The following is a 24,883-nucleotide window of genomic DNA, read 5'->3' on the forward strand; positions in this document are numbered from 1 at the left end:
GGATGGGCCATGTTTTAGCTTAGAAAAAATGTTTGAAAATAAATAGCTCATTAAGTCTTTAAGTAAGAATTATTTGATGCTATTGTGAAGACTAAAGCGAATATAAATATCTAAATGACTGTGAGTGTGAAACATTATTTACACAGTTTTAGGAAAGTAGCGCAGCTGATTTGTTTACTGGGTTACCGGGGCAACGGCAGCGCCCTCTAGTGGCGAATGTGCGTCATTCAGCGCGTCTTCACTTTAACTCGCTCCGCTTTTCTTCTCATCTGTGCTCATTTAAATTAAACCGTTGCTTTTTTAAAGTTCTGAAGCAATCATATGAGGCTGCATCGCAATTTTTCCATAAATAAACAGAATAAATTAATACGTTTGTTATAGGCTACTGTATAAGTTAGGCTGTTTTGTATTTTGTTTTGTATTCGCACTTGTGCTCCTAAATACATTTTCTAGTTCGCACACATCTATTTTTAGTCGCAAATGCGAGTGAAATGCTCGCACTGTCGAGCCCTGTATTATAAATATATTTCTGGCACAATGTCTTTTAAAGGGGACAAAACACACAGTTTCACCCGATCTCATGTTAATCTTGAGTACCTACAAGAGTAGTACTGCATCCTTCATATCTCCAAAAAGTCTTTAGTTTTATCATATTTATAAAAGAAAGATAGAGCTTTACGATTCTCTCCGGAAAAAGCCGAGCTCCTGGAGGCGTGCTGTGGGCGGAGCTAAAGAGTGACGAGCATTTGTGCTGATCACCAACAGAGACATTTAATGCCGTTTCACTTACCGTCTGCAGTTCTGACTCATGACCGCGATCTTTTATAGCTGGGACTGCTCCATCTTTCAGTATCAAATGAGGTGCAAATCCAGCGTCGAACTGGGCCTTGTTTATAAAACGTTCGTCAACACACACACTTGAGAAACTTCTTTGCTGCCCCGAAAAACAAACTGCATCCACTGTTCACGTAACGCTGGGTTCTTTTGGGAAGCCGAACAAGGTTATCTTTCCCTCACAACCAAAAAAACACTTGTTTAGAGACATTCTTCTCGAGCGAGTCCCGTGCAGTGCTGCCGAATGAAACGCGTTGATGGGTGCGCTCTCGCTCTGATCGATGCGTGCACGGGTGCGTTCTTCCGGGAGAAATGCCCATATAAGGAGTTCCACCGTCGTTTACGTCAGCAAGAGCCATGATCGAAAGAAACTCTCCGAAACTTGTACGAACCCAGAAGTGAGATTTTTGGTACAGAAATACTCTGTTATACGTCCAAATAGTTTTTTGAAACTTTGTCCATGCTTAACATGAGAATCCAACTCTTTTAACAGTGTAAACAACTTTGAATGCATGAAACAGTATTGTACCCCCCCTTTAAGTAAAAACGAACTTTTATTTTGCCGTGAATACCTTTTAAATTGACAATGGTTTTACTCAAAATGGTAAAATTTTAGTGAAGTGACAATAGTTCTGGAGATGTTGTTTATGTATTTATGTCCTCATTGAGACGGCAGATGCTGAAATCTCTGCGAGCGTCACGCGCTTCAGTCCATGTAGTAAACAAAACCGCGCGTCTCTGCCATTCATTCATTCATTCACACAGAGACACAGAATATGCAGGATTCATATTTGAATCGACTTTGGGGCTTAATATTTACAGATACTAGTTCATATGGCGATTTGATTTAAGTGTAATGACTTTTGATTAATTCATCTAAACTTGAACAAATTCCGTGACATTCTGTGTTAAACTGTAAATTCAGTTTTTATAACAGGATTCCGAGGTTCCGTCCGCGTTTTCTGCATCGCGAAAATCATAGGGCTGTACGGGTCAAGAACCGGATTGACCGGGTACTCGGTACCACCAGTACTTGAAAAAAAACCTGATATCATGATTTTTAGTACCAACTTGGTACCGAAGTGCCGGGTCTGTTGACAACACTAATGTAGCCTATATATTGCGATTGTGTATATGTCAGCCTAGTCTAGCATTCAAATCAATATATTAAGAGCCCAAAGTAGTCAAAAAGTGTGGATGAGAGTACCCTTCTTTTTTTTAGGTGTTCCTCCTCTGTTGTTCTGTGGTGCGTCTGTGTGTGTGTTCTTTTCTTCAATTTAACTTGACTCTGGACAGTCTGTCTTTCCTCTGTTACTGCTTGGCTTCTGGCTCTGGCCCTTGGCCTTGCCAAAGAAAACAAGCCTCTCCTTGTCCTGGGAAAGTATCTCTTTGTGTCTGTGTGTTCCGTTGGGTTTGTTATCACTTGTAAAGACTGTGTCTCAGCGACTTAAAAGAAAAGTGTAAATGTAAGTGAAAGACATGAATACTTGTGTGAGAAAATTTGGGGGTCTCAGACGTGAAGTGTTTTATAAATGTGCATGTGTATTATTTATATACAGGAGAGTGTGAGTGAAATTGTTTTGAAGATGAAGCTTGGTGAGTGTCTAGTTTTTATTTGTTTTGTTTTTTGTGGCTGTTCTGGTGTAACAGGAAGTTAGATGAACTATTCGTATCTCGCGTGTGGCCTAAGAAGAGGAAGATTGATTGTGAGTGTGTGTCTGTCATTGTATTCAGCTGACAGTTGCTACTGCAATCCACCGTCTCTGATCATCTGTTTTAGGAAGTGATCTAATATAAGAGAGTAATCGATAATTCTGATTAAACTTAGCTAAATAGTTATGCCATTTTTGTCGTGATTCACAATTTTATTAGTAATATTTTATCATTTATGAGCCAATATTAGTTGTTTTTTTTCTGTGTATGGGAATTGGCTGACATTGTTTATTTAATTTTACATTTCGATAAAAAAAAAAAAAAAAAAACTGTAACTGCAATGTAGAGAAATTACATTCAGGGCTTCTTGTAGTGTTTTGCACTTTCTTTTCAGCATTAAATGAGATCCTGGACCTGTTTGATGCATGATTCTGTAAGAACCAAGGGTAACACTTTAGTAAAGGGACCAATTCTCACTATTAACTAGTTGCTTATTAGCATGCCTGTTATCATATTGGCTGTTTATTAGTGCATATAAAGCACATATTCTACATGACCATATTCAACATTCCTAATCATACCCAATACAGGGCTCGCAAAATGTCAAAATATTTTCAAAAAATATTTTCAATACACAAATATCAACAAATATGAAAGAAGGAATTTTATTTCACTATTTACAGGGTATCTGCAGAATTAAAAAAAAATTATTTAAGGCAATTTATGACCTATTTTAAGAGCTGCACAAGTAAAATGAACAGTATGAGCAGGGTTGGACAATGTCTATGAGTATTAAGCCATAAAATGACATGATTTACAGTTCAGATACAGGTTTTCACAAAAACAAAAATCTTCTACAACAGCATTTCAGTCTTTAGATAATTTTTATGAAAAGGGATAAATCAAGCATATAAATTGTTAATTTAAAATGAATAAATATTACTGTCTTAATTGTATAGATTTTTAGAAGGCACATTAACTTCTTTCTCATTTACAACTCTGTGTTTGCTGTGTAAAAACATGGGTCGATATTTGCATTGATCTAACCATAAACAGCAAGAAAGGCTTATTGGAAATGCAAATTCATTCTCTGCCACTAGGTGGTGCTTTAGGAGCAGCTTGACATAGCGGTTTCCCTTAAGGAAATTCCCCGTTAGCAGCTGTATGCAAAGCAGCACCCTCCACGCTCATAAATGCTGCTTTATCAGGTATTATAGGTGAGATTAAATCAAAATGGCAATGACACATTTCTGAGGACAGTCAGTTCCCATCAGATGCATTCACATAAAGACATCTGTGCCGCGTTTTGACTTGAAACGTGCAGCGCTCATATTTATTTATTGAATTGCAACATTACAGATGAACCACTAATGTCACATGGACTTCTTTGTCGATCATCTTGGTACTTTTCTGTACCTTGATCGTGGTAGTACCCTTGCTGTCTATGGGAGGGTGAGAGAGCCCTAGATTTCATCAAAAATATCTTAAATTCTGTTCCGAAGATGAAAGAAGGTCTTACAGGTTTGGAACGACATGAGGGTGAGTAATTAAAGAGAGAATTTTCATTTTTGGGTGAACTATCCCTTTAACAACTACCTTACTAACTATTAATAAGCAGCAAATTAGGAATTTGAGGTAATTGTCATAGTTAATGGCTTGTTAATGGCAAGAATTGGACCTTAATTAAAGTGTGACTGAACCGAATATACCTCACTAGCTATGTTTCCATCCAAAGATTTGAATTTAACTTATGTGCAAAACTGGAATATCGCATAAAACATGCGAATAAAGCATCCAACAAGTCAAAGAGAACAAAATCGTCACTTCCTGGTAAACTGTGGCACTAAATTTCACTAAGAATGTAGGAGAAACCACTGAATATAATAATTTTCATATATGATCTAAATTATTTGCGCCTCAGAGAGAGCAGACATAACACAATAAATGCTGTCACTGCGTTCGGAGGTGGATGCCAGCAGTTGGGAACACAGTCGTGTAAGACAATTATACAGAAATACTTTGATGACAGACTTTCCTCAGGCTTTTCAGAATGACCATAAGAACTTATAGATGCTGTGAACGAGATCGGTCCGCTGGTTAGTCAAGTTATCCCGTCTCATAGCGCAAAGTCACATGACTTTTTTGATGCGCATGGAGGAACGTATTCGGTAAATGTGTTTCCATCGTAGTTTATGCACATTTTTTTTCTTACCGGATAAAAAGTTTATCCTCCTCAAATGTGTGCATACGTTTTTTTATGCGCATTTTTAGAATTTATGCGCATCTTGCTGTTTCCATACAGCGGGGTTTTTTTATGCGATATTCTAAAATGCGAATAAAAATAGGTGGATGGAAAGCAGCTACTGTCACTCATCATCACCTCAGTGCAACAAGTCCACTGAACCACCCACTGTGAGGATGTAGTGGGAAAGCATATCTCATTAGCTCAAAGTTCGAACAATGTTTTACCAGTTGACTAGTTGGAGTACAACAATTACCCCACTACTTGATTACTGCGTAGATGTATGTGCGAGTGTCTCTGTGTGGAGATTCTCCATGAGCTAGTTTCTTTAATGCACAATGGTCTTTAAAAGACAGACAGACCGAAAAGCACAAGTTGTTCCTCTTGGGATTGCTGTGTGGTCTGTGCTTGGCTCTTTAGATGTGCAGTGTAAATACGTGCATTTATCCGCCCCTGTGATTGAGCCGCAGTGTCATTGAGTGCCGCAGGAGCCCTGAGTAGTAATTATAGCTAATGAGACACAGGTAGTCTGCCTAACACTTAACACTCCTATAAATAAGTCTTTGGCAGCCTGTGTGGTTTTTGTTTTAGCTCTGGTGGACCTTTCTGCGCTTGTGTGTAGGGGACAGTGTGCAGCTGAGTTTATATAACCACTGTTTTGACGAATGGATGAATGACTGGATGGAGGGAGGGATGGCGGGAGGTAATCTGTAGCTTACCGCCTAGGAAGAGTCCTGCAAACCTGGCTCAGGTTCAGTCAGATTCCACCAGACCTGGTTTACACCCTCAAGCGTACATTTTAAATGTTTGAGAAGAAAAGGCGTGGCTGTGTAACTTCGATTTTCACATGTCCAGTATTTCTGTACTGTACTTGTAATGTAGTACATGTTCATGTTGACATTTGTTTGTGATCCCTTTATGCTGGTTGAATGATTTTCCTGCTCATTTGCTGCTTAATGAACCCATGCGACTTTGTTCTGTTTCCTCAGATTGACGTGACCCGACCCCGCTGGCCTTGTTGCTCATTTTGACACAATACCACCCGCCCCCCTCCCAAGCTCTATGGCCCTCGGGTATGTCTGCCACACCTCTTCTTCTGCTTTTGTCTACTGACAGTATATTTTGTGTACTTGGCCTGGTATTAACCTTGTCTTTCACATGAAAGGGACAGTTCATGCAAAAATAAGAATTGTTAAATTTACTTTGTCTCATATCGTTCCAAACCCATGAGATTTTTGGTTAATCTTCGAAACACAATATATTTTTAATGAAACCAGAGAGGTTTCTGTTCCAGGTAACCAAAACTTAAATGATCCAAAAAGGTTACTAAGGTCATAACAAATCCATATGAATTGAGCTAAGCCTTGTGAAGAGATCAATCACATTATATAATGAACAAATTAAATTTAGGTCTTTATTATGTTATGTAAACAGTGATCAACATCTATACATACACATATAGTAATCATGTAAGCTTGTGTGTATCATATGCTTTTTGTGGAGCATGTGAACCAAAATTTTATGAGTTTGGAGCGACATGATTGTAAATAAATGATGACATTTTTAATTTTTGGGTGAACTATCCCTTTAATTCAAAAACTATAAATAATACTAGACCTGAATCCATATCAATAACTCACAACTCATGCCAAAGTACATGATTCAACAGCAGCGTTTGAAACAGGATATGTGGATAGTTACATGCTGCAAGTTTTTGCGGACAGTGGCTTGAGCAGAATCATGTTGAGTAAAGTCAAAATTGCAGGATGACGGTTACATTATACTGCTTTACGGATTGCTTCATCAAAAACACAATCATCAGAGTCTGTGCAGATGGTCTTGCTGTTGTGTTAAGACCAGGAAGAAAATTCCTTGGGGAAGTCTGAAAAATCAAAGGACGATAGCCACAGTGCAGTGGTTCTGCGGTCATCATTAGTCAGATGTGAGTCACCACCTCACAGGCTCAAGCACTGATGGTCATAGCCTGGAGGTTGAGATTTAGGTTCCTCGACATGGAGGTCTGCAGGTTTGACCCCAGGTAGTGATGACCCATGGACTGGAGTTAATTAGATTCCTCTCCACTATTTAAAGGTGCTGTATGTAAGTTTTTCACTCTTCTAAAGCCAAACAATTACATGTGTTTGTTGATATTTAGGGAACATGTTATGTTTACATAGCTGTTTCTCTGAAAAATAATGGTATAGCCAGTAATTCTACTCTGAAATGTGCATTTTTGGCAGGTTCTGGGTTGGAATTGCAGTACCCATTTCAACTGCTAGCTGTCAATCTTACATATACTGCACCTTTAACCATTTAGACCTTAGTGCCAGGGGACTGTCATTGCAGTCGGGAGAATGTAGTTAATAAATGACAAAATGTTGACTAACCAGTCTAAAGGCCTGTTCATATCAACATGATTATTTGGTGCAAAAATTTGTTTGATCAAAAATTTGAATGAACGGCTGTTAATGCAACTGCTTAGGCTGACTTGAATATTTGCATAAAACTATGACTTAGAGGTGTTCATGAACAGACTGTTTTGCTATATAGCAGTGCATGGGAAGAATCCAGAACCAACTCCCTTGTCTCTGTACTCTTGTATATGGTTTGATAAAATACCATAGATAATGCAAAAATCTAAACAGCTGTTTAAAAAAAGTGCAAATACTGTTTGGATGTTCAAGCTGGTGTCAGAAACAAAGTTTCACAGCACTTTTTTTTTTTACCAGTGTAAATGGAATGTTTTGGGTTTTTGCTAAGCACCACATATTGTAAGAGGGTAAATTTGTATTTTTTTTTTTTTTTTTTTTTTTTGTCTGCCGATTTTTACACATCGGTCAAATCACATGAGTAAATTGGACTGAATACTTGTGCCACACATTTGTATTGGTGTGAAATGTTTTATGTTAAAATGTCAATGTTATTGCTGTGTGTGAACAACAACAACAACAACAACAAAAAAAGCAAAAATATTTATTGATTTCCAGCAGGTTCCATTGGTTGGCCAAACAGTCCTGCCCCTAACTCACGTCTTTGGTTGAGTCATGTTTTGTTGTGATACTCAAGCTGAATTGAAAAATAGTTTACTAATGTCACTATTTCTATTAATTGGTATATAAATATGCTACATGTGCTAAGGGCCAGTTTTACTAACAGCTTGCTCCAGCGCAAACAGTCTTTTGGCGTTAAAATTGTACTGTCATGATTTACTAAAGACGTGCAGTGACGAAATAGCGCTGAAAAGGCGTGGGCCAAGTTATTTTTGCACCTGACCTTATTGAATATGCATTTTTAGGAGTTTCCCTTTCAGACGCAAAAGTTATGGGAGGAGAGTATTCAAATAAATCATGCAACGCGTTTGCGCTCATCAAATTACTGGCATTTGTGCAATTATTTTACGCCCCCAAAAAAGCATGTCTTAAACTATTTTGCGCTTGAAATGGCTGCAATTATTGTTGTTAGGAGGAGGGACGGCATGTGGTAGAAGGCAGAGTATTTTTTCCACACACATTAAATTTTGAATGCCAGAAGAACACATTATCTGAACCTATCATTTGCCAAGCCATGTTATTTTTAATTTGCTTCAGGAAATAAAAGACGACTTGGAATACCAGGTCTACCAAAAAATCAAGCAAACCTTCATTTTTGGTCTCCGGTTCTTTTCAACGTATTTCAACCTCACGCGCACAAAGACACAACATATTTTTGCGACATTGCAGCCTGTTCATTATCAAAATAAAATACAGTTAAAGAAACGTATAAAAAGTTACAGTGCTCCATTTGTCCAATCTGTTGCGTTCAGCGTGAACCACCGCCTCACTATGCTGATATAGCTTATGTGAAGGATGATGTTTTATGTCGTTGAAAGTACAAAGCCTATAATAAATAATATTTGAGCATAGATGCGTTGTGAATTTGGAAACATTTGGATTCGTGCCGAATGAGAGCGGTAGGCATCAGTTTCACCTTTAATTTGTTTTTGGATTGATGTTTTTATAGCCTATAGGCCTAAGCTATAGCCTTAAGTTTAGAGGATTGTGGAGAGAAACTAATAACTCTGTTTATAACGTTTGTAAACATTTTGATTTACCGGCATTTTAGCCTACATCATTTCTGAATGTAAGAGCCTAATAAAATGCGACACGACCTGTTTTTCCTCAAAACGCAAGTAGTGTTTTTTTTTAACAATGCAGAAAACATTTTTAAATATCTTAAAAAAAAAAAAAATACTTTAATGACTTTAAAGCATTAATAGATTTTTTCTTTTGTTTAGTAGCCTACATTTAGGCAAATCTAGAAAAGATTATGCTGTATTGGCTGTGACTAAGCGCAGCGGGTAAGAGACCATCTCTTCCTGTTTTTTTTTTTTCTTTTTGTGTAAAGAAAACACTGTACTTTATTATTATTATTATTATTATTATTATTATTGTTGTTATCATAGGCAAAGACTATTGAAAAAAATTACGTTATTAATCGTTATTTTTTCTACTCGAACCGGTTTCGGAGCGGTAATAATACAGAGGATTGCAGGAGCAGAAACGTTAAAATATTGATTCTGCTCAGAGTGAACCGATTTTTTCCGTTTTCAAGCCCTGATTTTGATTTATGTTTCCTAGCTTGAGTAGTTCAGTTAATCTGCCGTAAATCACTTTCGGGTTAAGGGGATGTACCGGTCTAACAAGTTCGATCCTTGACCTCTAATGTGTTTCTCACATTCTTGCCTGATGACGGCTCAGGCCCCTTAGTAGAACAAACCATGTCAATCATCCCCAAAACCAGACCATGAACAGAGCAGCAGGTGAACAAGAAGAAACCGAAGGGGTGTAAATAAAACACAAACGGAAAGGTTCGTTAGATAACATTTTGTGGCCGCTAAAAACAGCATCCTGTGCAAGACAGGAAACACATGAATCAGGAACAATCTGCAACGACACCGTTTCAAGTAAAAGCTTGTTTCCTAAGAAAAGAGATGGCGAGCAGAGATGTGTGTTTCATACAATAGCAGGACTTGATGTGGTGCCTCGCTGGTGTAGATTGTAGATCACTGCATCATTCACATCGTCATGATGCTTGAAAACTGATCCTGAACCAATCGGTGTCTAGAGAGATGCTCAGTGTCAACACTCTGCGATGTTAAAATGCTGATTCAGGAGCAGTTTCGTCTTCAGTTTACTGTGCAAGCTGGTTTTCCTGTTTTGCCCATGCGGGTCTTTGTGTTGCTGTATCAGAGCCGTGTTGAGCATTGTTCCTACTGCTTCCCCTCTGACATTCCTGCACTTATTTGAATCTGGGGGCCTACCTCTCTCTCTATTGTTCCCCCCTCCATCATGCTCAGCTGGACTGCAGCCACCCTTAGGGCCCGGTACATGCACATGGGTGCAATGAGACGTTGACATGAGCCACCAGTGGACTTCACTTTGGACACCGTTGTCTTATTCAAACGGATTCTCCACTCAAAAATTTAAATTCTCTCATCATTTTCCCACCCTCATGCTGTCACAGATTTATGAGTTTCTTCTGTGGAACACAAATTGTTATTTTTAGAAAAATAATCCAACAATGGTGGGTGATGCTTTAAAAACCATGCAAAATGACAGTAATGAATTTGCAGATGAATCAATGTCTGAAGCGAAACTGTAAGTGTATGTGCGAGGAAAAATCTGAATATCTGCCAGCAATTTATGAATATCAGCCATAGACTGTTAAATGGATGATGCGTCTCCACTTGGTTCCATTGTAGAAAAGTGAAGCCAAAATGTCCCAGGAATGGCCATTGTCATCTTGCGCCAATGACATCATTTGGAGCCTGAGTTTGGCTCACATCCCATTCATTTACATGGAGAGTGACGTGTTTATAACCTATACCACCAGTGGGCAGTCAAAATGTTTTGGCTTTCCTTTTAGACTATGTGTGCGGCACACTTGATGTCAGCATGTTGTGAAGTGTGATGTAAGTGCTTTGTGAAACTGGACTGTCACTTCTCATGCAAGTTTCACAACAGGCTTACATAATGTTTTATAGTTTATGGCTTAAAAAGTAAAAAATATTGGTGTTTTTCTCACACACACACCTAATGTTTCACTTCAGAAGACATTTCATCAATTAGGGTCGTATGGATTACAGCATGTTTGTTTTGCGTGGTTTTTGAAGTGTTAACTTTGATGGTCCAATCTCACAGAGATGGATCATTTTTCTAAAAAGCTCTGTTTGTGTTCCACAGAAGAAAGTCACACATCTGGGACAATATGAGGGTGAGTAAATGATAGATGAATTTTTGTTTTTTTGGGTAGTGTCCCTTTAGACAACATGACAGCATTCCTGACAGTGTTAACTTTCAAATGTGATCCATTTGTGGTGGAAATAAAATATTCAGTGGTAAAATAATGTTGAAAAAAGATTTTATTCTGCAGGGATTAGGATGTTCATAAAAACTGTATGTTAGACTAAAGTGAGAAAGTGGCTATTTTTTCCCAGCAGTTTCGTCAGCAGAAAAGTCGTTTCATTTGCTGAGAAAGTTGTTCCTGTGATAAATTTTGATGGAAAAACCATTGCTTAGTGAACGTTTGTGAGAGATGGACCTTTAGTGGTGAAGACATTTAATTTTTCAAAAATTCATAGCTAATAATGAATTAAATCACTAAATGTTTTAATTAAGTCATTTTAAAATCAATCAAAATAAAATGCTTACCAAAAAAATATATAATTTATTTGTTTACCTGCATGTCATGTAGCCATAACCAACGCCAGAGAACTGAGAACATGCAAATTTAATTATTTATCTCATAGGTATTTCAAGTAATTGTATTTGGTGAAAGAGGATCAAATGACAAAAAAGTTTGTGAATTTGTGCATTTTAATGTGTTTGAAAGACAAAAAAACCTTCCAAAGAAAACACGTTTAAATAACCTGCAGAGTGATAATTCAAATAAAACTAGTGTGGTCATCAGTAGTGTATGCATTAAACACTTCTTAAACCTGAAATGATTTTTGTAAATCCAGTGGTCAAATGCAGTGTAGCACCTGACTAATGACTGGTCTCTGTGTGAATGTCTACAAAACTGGAAGAATTTCTGAGTGTATGTAAGCGGTAGGCTATTTTAGAAAGGAATGAAAATGAAAAAGATGAAAAAGACGAATTAGGGAGAATCAATAAATTATGAATAATTTATGAATAATTATGAATAATTTATTGCTATTGTGTAAATATGTAATCATGTAATCCATAAAAAACTGTTTCCAGATTACATGTAATCAGTCACTACGCAGCTCTGTTTACTTGCCAACTTTGGATGTTTTTGTCATCATTATTCCTGTATCATTCATCGTATTTTGTCAAATCTGTCCTCTGCTTTATTTCACCTGGGAATTTTTACGAGCAGCGGTAAATATGACCGTACCTTTATCAAGCCCTGCCTTCTGTTTTCAGCTTTGTTGCCATTCGTTAATGCACTTCAGTGTACTGAAAGTGTGTTTTCTTGATATCAGATTGGGGCCACCAGCACATGGTGGCTTAAGATCATCTATTGATAGGTGACCCACATTCATTAGTTTATCCTCTCCCTCTGACTTTCTGTCCCCTGTTGTCTTCTCTGCCCCTGTCCAAATGGTCCCATCAGCCCTTACATTCCTCCTGTGCCATTTGGGACTTGATTTTCATCACTATATCATCACTGTAAATGTAGGCCACTGTCTGAACTTGTTTTTATTTAACTTTTTAATGCACACACAGACCTTTAACATGGTTTCTCTTGCAAACAGGACCTTGAGTGTGGTTCAATGTCACGGTCGAAGGTTCTGCTTTGTATTGTTTCATCATCAAGGTTGAAAGCACTTTACTGTCATCCGATATAAGAAGTTTTGTGTTTATGTGTCTGCGGCAGAGGTGTGTAATGAAGTAATGAGTGAGTTAGTAACTTTCCAGAGAAATCTGTGATTCTTCCACGTCATTGTCTAGGAGCGGATATGTTATTACCTGTTCAGTTCATGTCCTGTCGTCTAGTCTGTGCTTCTTACAGCAGACCAAATTAGGTATTTTCTGCAACAAATGAAGTGCAACATGTTCTGTCTACACAGTTTTTCCTTGATTTTTGTTTGTCATCTCATTTCAAAGCATCTCGTATTTCAACCTTGGTAAAAGTAATATGAAATAATGAAATAATGAAAATGTTGGTTTATTTATATAACTTTTTTTTTTATATTTAAAAAATCTGCCCCAGAAAATATAAGTGCCAGTAATCAAAGAAACATTCAATTGTAATTTGATTTTTATTTTGTGCTTTGGAGAGACTTGCACAGTAGTAAAAGTACCAGTTTCTTTTCTTTTTTTTTTTTTCTTTTTTTAATCACAAAATGATATACATGCACATACATTTGTTTTACCTTGTCCTGAGGTTTGCTGGCATTGCTTTTGGCCACCCCTAGAGGGCAGACTTGTAAAGAGATTTGAACGATGGACACTCACACACACACACAGAGAGAGAGAGAGTTGGCTCAGTCTGAACTTATTCTTCTCGTTCTCATGCTACTTAAAGCTTATGCAACACTATTAATTTGTTGAGCACTAGATTTTTAAAGGGTCTTTATGCCAGAAATGGGTAACGCTAACATATAAAGACATTAAGAGATTATTTAATAACAATCTATGCGCATATGTTTTGTCTGCTCACACATTAAGGAACTGAAACATTACATGGCTTGTCTGACATGTTCATACGGAGCTTAAGGGTGTGAGCATTTCCTGTGAATCATTTGCACACACTTTTCTGTTCTGTCACTCTATGTGAGATATGAGTCTTGTGAACGAATGAGGTTACATCAGGCCACTTTTGGAACAGAGAACTTTCTGTATGGTGTTGAGGTCATTTCCTTCTTCTAGAGCTCCTGTCTACCCTCCTGGTGGTGCTGTGAAAGTTTTATATTTTGAGAGGCTCTTAACTAGGACCGACTTGTCCTTCACTGACTAGTCGACTTTTAGAGCTTTTAACAGAAGAGCTTTTAAAACAAACTTTTACAGTTATGAACTAGTTACAAAATACATATACTCTCCCATTCAAAAGTGTGGGGGAGTTGCTAAACTATAATGTGAGTGTATGTGTGTGTATGAACATAATGATATTATCATTACTTTTAAGGTTGTAATTGTTAATGTAAATGTACCGGCACTTTTATCTACTGGGGCAGATTTTTAAAATATAAAAAAGTTGTAGTGCAATAATCATGAACCATTTCAATATTGTTGAAGAATTAAAAAACTTTTACCGGGGTTGACATGTGAGATGCTTTGAAAACGTGTGCATATTAGGAGTCATCCATAACTCCATGCTCTTCCGAAGAGTCAGTTTATTGTATTGAATGGAGGCTTGGACAGCAAGTTAGTGTCAGTATTACGATGTCCATTGTCAGCGAAAGCAGCCTGCTCATTTGAGTATGTTACAGTGAGTCAGCAGAAAGGCCTGCCATATGCAAAATGCTTCCCAACACAAACATTTCCATTCATTTACCTCAGAACACCTTACATTTGCCCAGCCAACTAGAAAACTCAAATATTACTCTTGTATCACTGTATAAGTGTGCAAACATGCTTTTTATTTGTCCAAGTAGCCCTTGCGAGTGTGTTTGTTTTTACTAGAGTAAAGTTTGACAAACGTGTCAGTCTGCAGTTAAGCAGATCAAACATGCCACATTAACTAGTTCACCCACTGCCCCGCTGTAAACTGGAAGTGAAACCATCAGTGTGTGTGGGCGTGAGATTTCAACTGTTTGACAGCATGTCTTCTGAGGCATTTTTTTTATCCTTTTTTTTTCATCCAGTGGAAGGGAAATATGTAAGCGAAGTTATAGATAATTGTGTGTGTGCGCGTAAGAGGAGAATGTAAAGAGCAGCTCTAGTTTTAAACCTGATAAAACTTATCAGAGCGCAGCAGCACTCTGAAGACGCCACGCCTTCTCACTTTTTGTTATGTACCCTCTTTCCATCACAGACAGATGAGCCTTCCTTCCTCCCTCCCTTTAGAAGGGAGAAACGTCTGGGCGTGGTTGGTTGCAGCTGTGTTTTGATTGGACGCTCTCCCAGTCGTACATTATCTCCCGTTGGACACCACCTTGCTCCGCCCAGATAACGCACTCGAGCTGAAAGTCTCCGCCTACTGTTGTCAAATCATCACATCAAAGTGTTCAGTTCATCCTGCATGAACAGACAGGTAGTAAGGTTGGTCTCTGGCTGTGTGAAAGCTCAAGTGAACTTTAGGTTACGCTTTGTGAAGTGCTCACAGCTGGCCTGTGGCATGTGGAGTACGGGCAGGTGGAGGAACTCAAGGGCTGGATCTACAGGTGCTCGCTTGTACCTTATCTTGGATCTACCGTTGACAGCTTCTGCATTACAACGAGATATCATCTCCACTTCGTCTGGGTGCTTGTGTGTATAGACGTTTCTAGTTTTAACTGACACGACAAAGAGGAACCTGTGGTGAATTCCAAGTTTGACAAGCTGTGGTTTTCCTTGGGTGGAGGAGCCGTTCTGTGGTCACAGACGGCCTTATTCCGCAGAGGTGATGGTGGGTGGCAGGACCGTCACTGTGCGCCTGCACAGGCGCCTGGAGTGAAAGTGTCACAGTACAAACATGGAATTCCTCAAGAGCCTCGTTCCCACGGTCATCTCCGGGGATGGCGGGTTGCCGGCGACGGACGCAGGGGGAGTGTGGCCGCGGGAGACCGGCCCTCGCTTGCTGAGGATGAGGAAGCTGGTTTCACAGGCCAATGAAGAGGAGCAAGATGGCTCCGGTCTGACTAGCCGGCCGGCTGTTCGTCTTCAACGACATCGTGCCAAAGGTACCGTCAAGAAAAAGGAAGGGATGGGTATTCAAACATGATTTTAACTGTGTTGCAGAGAGGAGATTAGGAGGTGTGTGTGCAAGGTGTGTGTTTGCACCATTTTTGTTTTATAGTTCAGCTGTGATATAAGATAAATTGCAGACAAGAGGGAACAAGCAAATACTTTGTGTAACCGAACTGTTCGCGAAATCTTAAGTTGGTCAGTGAGAATTATTCAGATATTGAGAGTTGTTATAATACCAGGAACTCTGAAGTATTTTATGCAATACAAATGCAGAAAGGGAGCAGTTTTGTCATGAGTAAAATAATCTCATCACTCTGAGTTTATTGGCACTGTACCAGGTTGGTATTGTTTTGAAACATGACTACAATAATGTATTTGTCAAAGTGAGTTATTGTTAGCATCACTATTTCCAACCTTGAGCTATGACAGCAAGACTCAAAATAATGTGTTAATCATGAAGACGCCATATTTGAGGTTTTAACTCTTACGCTACCATTCAATGTTAAAGGCATTAGTAAACATTATTATTATTAATGATATTATTAAATTACTATTATTAACAAAAAAATAATACTTTTTTTTTGCAAGAACACATTGAATTGATTAAAAGTGACAGTTTATAATAAGAAAGATTTTTTTTTTATCAAAATATGTCACAATATCAAATACAACTGTTTTCGATTGATAAGCATATAAGAATGATTTCTGAAGGATCATGTGACACTGAAGACTAGAGTAATGGCTGCTTAAAATTCAGCCATAACAGGAATAAATTACATTTGAAAAATATATTCAAATAGAGGCAATATTATTTCAACTGTAATAATATATCCCAACATTACTGTATTTTTGGTCAAATGAATGCATCTTTGGTGAGCATAAGAGACTTATTTTAAAAACATAAAAAATTGGACTGATCCTAAACTTTTGAACGGTAGTGTATGTAGACCATAGAGAATGTCAAGGCACTGCTAACTGGAGAAATACTATGCTCTTCAGATCAAAATTGACTCTTAAAGTGCCAAATTTGGTTATGGATTATTTATTGGTGCATATTATTTAAAAGAAATAATGTCTAATCTTGCAACAAATGCATCTGTCACCAGGCTCTTCCCACTAACCACCATGCGTCACATATAGACTGCTTCTAATGATCGATTCATCTAGTAAGTTCCCAATGGATAAAGTTACACCCTAATTCTTTCCTGTCGCATGTCCAGTTTAATTTGGAAATCTGTCAGATTATGAAGTGAATTTGCAAATGTTTCATTTCTAGGCCAATGTACTTAAAAGAAAAACAAAGTTGACCCCTGGTGCCTGTGTGAAAGTTCAGGAAGTCTTTGTTTTGTGAAAAGAGACTGATGGTTAAGTTGTATGCAGTTCTGCAATACAGTGTTTGTTGACACTCATAACTTGGCTGCTGGAAGCAGATGAATGCGTTTGTGACCATAAATGTATAGAAGCTTCAGCAGCACATCTCCCCGACAGGGTCATATGGGGATAAATGAGGATCTTTGTGTGTCATTCACGGCTGATCCAACTACGACCACTCTTCTTGGTATGTCAGCTCCTTGGTTACAGGAAAACAGTGTGGGGAGTGTGATGTTGCATCACTGCATATGACTCTGCATTCAAAATGCAAATTGACCATCACGCATTCAAATATGATGGAAAACACCAGTTCAAACTGGACCAAGAGTTTTTTTCTGTATCCTTCGAAGGTTGAAGCCTGAGCTTCTCTCAGTATGTGCTGATAAAGTTATAGCATGGGTAGTAGTCAGTATTTGTGTGTGTTTGTAGGTGTGTACTGCAACCAAACCACACCTCGCTCTTCCCAAATTGATGAGCCTTGAGTGTTCAGGTGAGGATTTGGGTTTTAAATGTGCCTGCCAGGACATGCTCATGTTCCCAAGTGTTTAAATGCTCCACACCAGTCATTCTTATACTGCAACTAGGTATCACTCAATTTGTTGAATTAATATTTCAATTAATCTGATGTTCTACATCTCCCCTTTAAACAATGTGCAAAAATAAGGGAAGGGAAGGGAGGGAAGTGGTGTGTGGCCAAGTATGGTGACCCATACTCGCAATTTGTGCTCTGCATTTAACCCATCCAAGTGTACACACAGTAGTGAATATACACCCGGAGCAGTGGGCAGCCGATGCTGCAGCGCCCGGGGAGCAGTTGGGGGTGTGGTGCCTTGCTCAAGGGTCTCACCTCAGTCGTGGTATTGAGGGTGGAAGAGAGTGCTAGTTATTCACTCCCCCCACTTACAATTCCTGCTGGACCTGAGACTCGAACCCACGACCTTCGGGTTACAAGTCCAACTCTCTATCCATTAGGCCAAAACTGCCCGTTAAAAAGTTAACGATGCATCGGTTTAAAAAGTGTGCATCGGATACAAATTGGCATTTGTATCACGATGCATCGTTTCTAACATATTTGCATCGGTAAAAAACTATTTATTTATATTTAATTACTAGTGCATGCGCTACACTTTTATTGTTTAGAAAGTGACCAATAATCTGTGACCAATATTTTATATGTAGATTGATTTCTCCTCTCGAAACGGTTTCTCAAGCGCGTTCTCTCATCACCACTGCTCGTGAATATGACGAATCACACTACGGAGACCTGAGGAAAAGCGGGGATTAAAGTCCAAAACCTGACTTGAAAAAACCTTACAAATCAATCGGGGCTAAAGCGGTTATAAACGACAATGTAAGGTCACACAATCTAACTAATTTGTGCACGCTTATTCTTAAGCAGCCCTTAATGTGGATCATGGACCAAATCAATCCACCATGGCAAATAGCGAATATATTTGTGCTGTTTAATGCGTTTGAGACGTTTTTTTTCCCTCAGTGCATAACTGACATGTCACGAGTATATTTTTCATCTGTAAATGTTAGAAAGTCATGCAAATGTATCCATTTTGATGTCGGAGTGGGCTTACGTGAGTGGACTGTTGCTGCGCGCATGCGCGCTAAAATAGGAGTGCAATAATTCTGAGTCAAATATGCATTTTATGATAGTAGTAACGGTAAAGGGACTATTGTAATGGGTAAATAAAATGTAAGCTAATACAGTCCTAATTACTAAACTGAGATAGTTTCTTATAGCAGTTAAAATGTAGTTTTAATTTAGTGATTTTAACTTTTAGTTGAGTGATTTTAATGCTTTAAAGAGCAATGTTAGATTGTAATGTTCTAATGCTATCTGTTCTAACTATAAATGGTACAGCTGTTATAAAACCAGAGAGAAAGGCTGTATGGCTATGATAGTATGTGTGAGAGTCAGTGGAAATATTATTGCATTCCTATTGGTCAGTGTTAGAGTCAGTGTTGGGGAAAGTTAAAAGTAATGCATTACAATATTGCGTTACTCCCTAAAAAATGAACTAATTACGTTACTTTTTATGGAAAGTAATGCGTTACGTTACTTTTGCGTTACTTTTTAAATATGAGTAGGGCTTTATTGGTTTTAATACAATAAGTTCTAATTATAGCAAATGTAAAAGCCCTTTCACACCAAAAAAGTGTAATGAATAAACCTCAGGCTGAAGGAAAAGTAAATTCACATCTGTAAAGTAGAACACAGGAGAAGGTGGTTCAACACTCTTCAGCAATAAAAAAACAATGAAGCACAATTGTTAGTTTATCAAAAGTCATTTTTGCCTATTAGTATGGTTGAACTGGATCATCAAAGGTCAGCAGCAAAGACATTGGTTAATAAAATGGGATTAGATATATTTGTGTCATTTAACATATTTAATTATTGCAGGTTTGCGTCATATTCTGAGTTTGCATTTCACTGTTTTAATTCATTTTGATGAATTTTAAATCAGTTTTTTGCGAGTGGGATGAATTAATGCACATTCACGTTTAGTCTAGAACTACAGTAACAGCATGTTCACGCAGCGCACTGTCAGTCAATAAACTGCCGTTACTTTTTAACTGTAACTGTCGTTACTTTTTTGAAAATTTTCTTGTAAATTAAAAAGTAATGCGTTACTTTACTAGTTACTTGAAAAAAGTAATATTATTACGTAACTCTCGTTACTTGTAATGCGTTACCCCCAACACTGGTTAGAGGAGCTCAGCTTAGCCTGACAGTTTGCCTGCCCTGAACCATGTTAGCTTTCCAGCATAAGTAGCCACAGTGACTGAGGTTGATCTTTGTTAAATTTGCTTTATGGAACCAAATCATTTGACAGTGAGTCAGACTAACTGAAATAAGCCTGGCCTATTTGGTAAACACAAGAAGACACAAGTTAATTTATGATTTACTGTCTGTCTGAACCAAAGAAATAAAAGTGATCATATTTTTCCCATTGGATCATATTGTATCGAATCGCATTGTTGAATTGAATCGGATCGCACTGCATCGTAATAGGGGTGAATCGTATCGCATCGTATCGCTAGCTGCTTTATATGTATCTTCAATGTATCGTATCGTTGGCTATGCATCGAGATGCGTATCGCATAGGCCTCAGTTATGGAGATGTACATCCCTAATTTGAACGGTAGTGTATAATATGATATACACTGTCTGCAAAAGTGGTTTAAAAAATGTAAATGTTACAAATTTAAAGTTAAAGAATTCACAACAGCAGTTAAAAAAGTAGTTACCGAGAGTTAACTTTTAATTTTCAGTAAGTTTAAAAATATATGATTTGCATATTCAATTTAAAGTTTCATTTTGGTTATTTAAAGCTTAAATTTGATGTTTAACAGTGTTTATTGTCTTAATTATGATGCACTCTTTCTGTGATGCTGCATTGATTGACAGGCATGTGTGCGCACACACACACACCTATATTTGCAGTTTAATGATGACATCAGCACACCAGCTTTGCGCTGTGCAGAGAACTTACAAGCATTAATAATTATCAAAAACAGCTCATCCTGACAATGATGAGCTGTTTTTGATAATTATTAATGCTTGTAAGTTCTCTGCACAGCGCAAAGTCTCGATAATTGATAATGAAATGGTTGTTGATAACTTTCATTAATGATTTTATTGAATTAGTTGTTACACAAACAGCTCTCATTGTATTTAGACAGGGTGATCCTTTCAAAAGTCTCTCAAAAATGTCTCATTGTTTAAATTATTTGACAATTTTCCTTTGCAGTAACTAGTAATAGATTTACAAATAATCAACCACCTTTTTGATTTTAGCCTGTAGTTGAACCCTGAAGCTCTAGAGGCATATTCTCATTAATCGCTTTGATTTGTTTCTAAATGGATATTGAATGAGTCAGTGTTGCCCTTTATTTTTCTTTGGTTTGGCAGGAACATTTTTCTATTTGGAAGGGTAGTGCCCATCCCCAGCTCAACCTGTTTCTTCAGCTGGAAGGCAGCTTTACAGACACAATCACATAGACCTGCCCTCTTCAGTGCATTACATAACTGATGTTCTCTGCTGCTGCTGTTGCTAATATTATTGGTGTTTTGATGGTGCTTCTGTTCATTGTGTTTCTGCTCTGGTTGTTGCTGCGTGCACATGAGGAAGGATATGGCGAGTCTGCAGTATGTTATTTGTCTAATATTGGTCCCCTCAAGGTCTTTCCAGGGCTGCTGATCTGGAATCAGTGATCACAGTCAAACAGACACAGTAGCGCTCCAGCCACACCCTCTTTCTCTTTCTCTCTCTGTTACAGCAGTCATGTGATCAGACTTCACTTCATTAAACAGCAATGAAAGTTTATGTTGGAAAAATTAGTGCTTGTGCATGTGGTGTTTTCTGTCATGCAGCATGTGATTCATAATCATGACTGGATGAGCAGAAATGCAAGTTAAGAACAGGTCACACTTGCAAACGGTTCTAAAAGTTGAACACTATAGTTGACAAAATAAACAGTTCATCAGGAATGCATTGTATTTATCTCCTTCATTTCTTTCGCTCTTGCACTCCCTTTTGCTTGTTTGCTCTTTCACTCCCTTTATTCATTTGTTCCTTTGCGTTTGTTTGTTAGTTCATTGCTGCTTTCTTTCTCTTTTCATTATCTCATTCATGTTTTACTTTCCTTTTTAATTGTTTGTTCATTCATTCCTTTTTGTTTTACTATTTAAAAAAAAAAAATTGTATTATTGTTCTTTTGTTCGTTCACCCTCTTTAAGGAATAGTTCACATTTACTCACCCTCATGTCGTTCCAAACCTGTTTAAGTTTCTTTCTTATGTTGAACACAAAAGAATGTATTTCGAAGAACCAAACAGTTTTTTGTAACCTTGAATTCCATAGTAGGGAAAGAAATACTGTGGAAGTCAATGGGGACTGTCAGTTGTTTGATTACCAGCATTCTTCACAATATCATAATTTATGTTTAACAAAGAAACTTGTACAGGTTTGTAACGACATGAGGGTGAGTAAATGGTGACAAAAACTATTCCTTTAATTTAGTTGTCTTTTAGTTCCCATTCATTCACTCTTTTGCTCTCATTTTTTGTACACATTGCTGCTTTTTTGTTCTTTCTCTTGTTCTTTAACTTTCATTTTTTGATCGTTATGATTCATTTTAAATTAATTTTTACGTTTTGGTTCACTTTCTCTTTCAATTTCTTTTGTTCATTAGCCCTCTTTATTTTGGTTGTCCTTTTGTTTCTGTCCGTTTTTGCTCTCATTTGTTTACTTTTACCTTTGCTTATTTGCCCACCTTTCACTCATTTGTTCTTTTGCTTGCTTTATTGCTGCTTTTTTTCATTTTCTTCTATTACTTTTTCTCATTTGTACCTTATTTCTTTCATTCTTTCCTTCAGTCCTTTCCATTTGGTCTCACTTGATGCGCTTCTTTTATTCTTTCACTTGTTCTTGCATTTGTTCATACTTTTTTCTTTCATTCAGTTTCTCATTCTTTCTTGCATTTTTACTTTTGTCCTTTTTTTCAGCTTCATTTGTTTCTTTGTTCTTTCATTCTCTCTCATGACTCAGCGTACTGTATTTAGCTGTAATTTGTCAGTTTTTGGGATTGAGGGTGTTATAGAGATCTGGTGCTGATGTGTGTGAGTGTCTCTGCTGACTCAGAGGTGCGATCAGTGGAAATGTTAGGCTAGCATACCCGATGTCCCTCTCTCTCTCTCTCCTTCTCTCTCTCAAACACACTGGGTTTCACCACTTTGCAATAATGTCTCTCTGCAGAGTGTGTGTTTGTTGCTTTGGTGCTGACAGGTGCGCTTGTTCTTGGCAAGGTTTGCAGTGTCCTGCAGTCTCTAGCTTGCACTGCTGTTGATACGGTGTTGTGATTCAGCTGAAAAGTTTCAGTTTGGGACAGACTCCTGAACACCAAGTGGTACATGCTAATTCATCAACACTTGGCTTCCAACATTACTGGAAAAAATGTAGTCTTGTGGTCAAATCAAATTAGGTAATGTATCTGCTGAAATTTCTCACAGTTTGAATGGACATTTTGACCAAAAAAGAACAATTTGCATCAACAATACAACACATTGATAGGACTGACTGTATTTCAGTACCACGCAGCCTCCTTTTCACTTTTGTAAAATTAAATTCAGTGTCTACTAGGGCTGGGTATCGAGTTCGATACTTTTTAGGCACCGACCGAATTGCCTCGATACCACCGAGTATCGAAAAACGTCTTGTCATTCGGTACCAAATTTCGATACCTAAGGGGTTAATCTCATCACCATCAGTGAGCCAATAATCCTGCAGCACTAGGTGTGTTTGACTAGAAGCGACGCGGCGCTGATAGATCAGTGTTTGACATCCGCGAGAGCGTTTCGAAAGTGTACGGAGTCTGCTCTTTATATCGCGCGGTTTGTTTACTACACACAGACTGAAGCTCGAGTGACGCTCGCGGTGATTTCAGCGTCTGCCGCCTAACTAAATGAGGACATAAACACATGAACAACATCTCCAGAACTGCTGTGAGAGTCAATTAATGAGCATTTTACCGTTTGATTCGAGTAAAACAAACGTCATATCATATACACACCGAACTGTAAAGGTATTCCAGGCAACCCGTCAAAATAAAAGTTTGGTTTAACTTGGAAGACACTGCGGCAGAAATATATTAATATTGTTCAGCAGACAGTACATACTGTTACTACTAGGCTACTATTAAAATTATTAAAACTTTATTATTATTATTTTTAGAAATTATCACACAACAGTTATTCCATTTTTTAAAATTTTAATAGTAAACCCCCTTTGTTTGCCAAAATAAATTAAACTTTGATTTTCAATAATTTAAAGAAATTAAATTAATGTTTTATGTCTTCATTTGAAAACCAGATACAGAACACAGAATTTCTGATGAAAAATAAAACCTTTCATAAGGCTATTTTAAGAATAAATTATAAGTTGTTTTTATGCATTCAAATAATTAGACATACTACACCAGAATTTGATAACAATAAAACATATGGTGAAAAAATAAAACATCCACTTATGAAAGTGGATGATTTAAAATTTCTTGAAGTCTTTAACAACCTAGAAGTGATGATGTGTTTTAAAATGAACACACACTAATGTAAACGTACCCTAACAGATGTGTAAACTGAAAACAATTTGAACTTTATTAAAATTATTTATTTATTGTGTTGGATATATTTTGTTCCTTTGTGCAGTGGCTCAGGAGATGAGGCTTTGAGTCTGTATAAATATCAACATGAAAAAAAATAGTTTTTTGAGATAATGTATCTTATTAAAATTGATTTCATAAAACTGGTATCGAAAAAAGTATCGTTCAGGAACCGGTATCGAACTCAAGGTATCGGTATCGGTACCGGTATCGAAAATTTTTGAACTATACCCAGCCCTAGTGTCTACTGTGATTAGGTACATTACTCAAATGGACACCTAACAATTCATGAACATTTAATTACACAATTGATATTCATAGGCGGGATTACACACAATATGAACTTTGATTTAAACAGCTAAACCTTGGATGATTCCTTACAGGAATTGTACTGTTTGCTTTTTTACAGGTAATCGTTTTACCTCAAGTAAAATAAACTTTTCAAGATCCTTAAAAAGGACTGTCTAAGATGTTTATTAGAGGGCAGTAAGTTCAAGTTTGTGCTATAGCTTCTCTGCACAGCTGTTGTCTGGACTTTGCATCATGGGAGATGCAGTTTCACACAAGGGAACCTGCTTTGAGCTGTCTGCTAAAACTTCAGCAAATAGTACAACCTCAGATAGAATTACTGTTCATATTGATTAGGGCCCTATGATTTCCGTGATGCGGAAAACGCGGACGGAATCACGGAATTTACACATGAAAACGGAATTCTCGGAATCGCATGGAATATGCATATATTTTGTTGACATATTAAATAAAAAATGTTTTTACCT

General features: G+C 37.6%; 1 protein-coding gene across 13 annotated transcripts in view; it reads left to right on the forward strand.

The window, feature by feature from the left end:
* Nucleotides 1-24,883, forward strand: part of LOC306880188 (protein furry homolog-like) — a 123,136-nt gene that overhangs the window by 19,371 nt on the left and 78,882 nt on the right. For 11 of the 13 annotated variants that reach the window (XR_013785055.1, XM_079433525.1, XM_079433529.1 and 8 more), the window contains exon 1: nucleotides 14,939-15,557. Coding sequence is in view for 10 of the 13 variants with exons in the window: in XM_079433525.1 (XP_079289651.1) it covers nucleotides 15,350-15,557 (208 nt within the window). In the remaining 3 variants the exon portion in view is untranslated. Of the gene's footprint in view, nucleotides 1-5,718; nucleotides 5,803-10,950; nucleotides 10,982-14,938; nucleotides 15,558-24,883 lie in introns of those variants that run through there. The other 2 variants (XM_079433527.1, XM_079433526.1) reach the window with 2 other exon arrangements.

The sequence above is a fragment of the Barbus barbus genome (genome assembly GCF_936440315.1).
Source record: "Barbus barbus genome assembly, chromosome: 14".
Classification (NCBI taxonomy): Eukaryota; Metazoa; Chordata; class Actinopteri; order Cypriniformes; family Cyprinidae; genus Barbus; species Barbus barbus.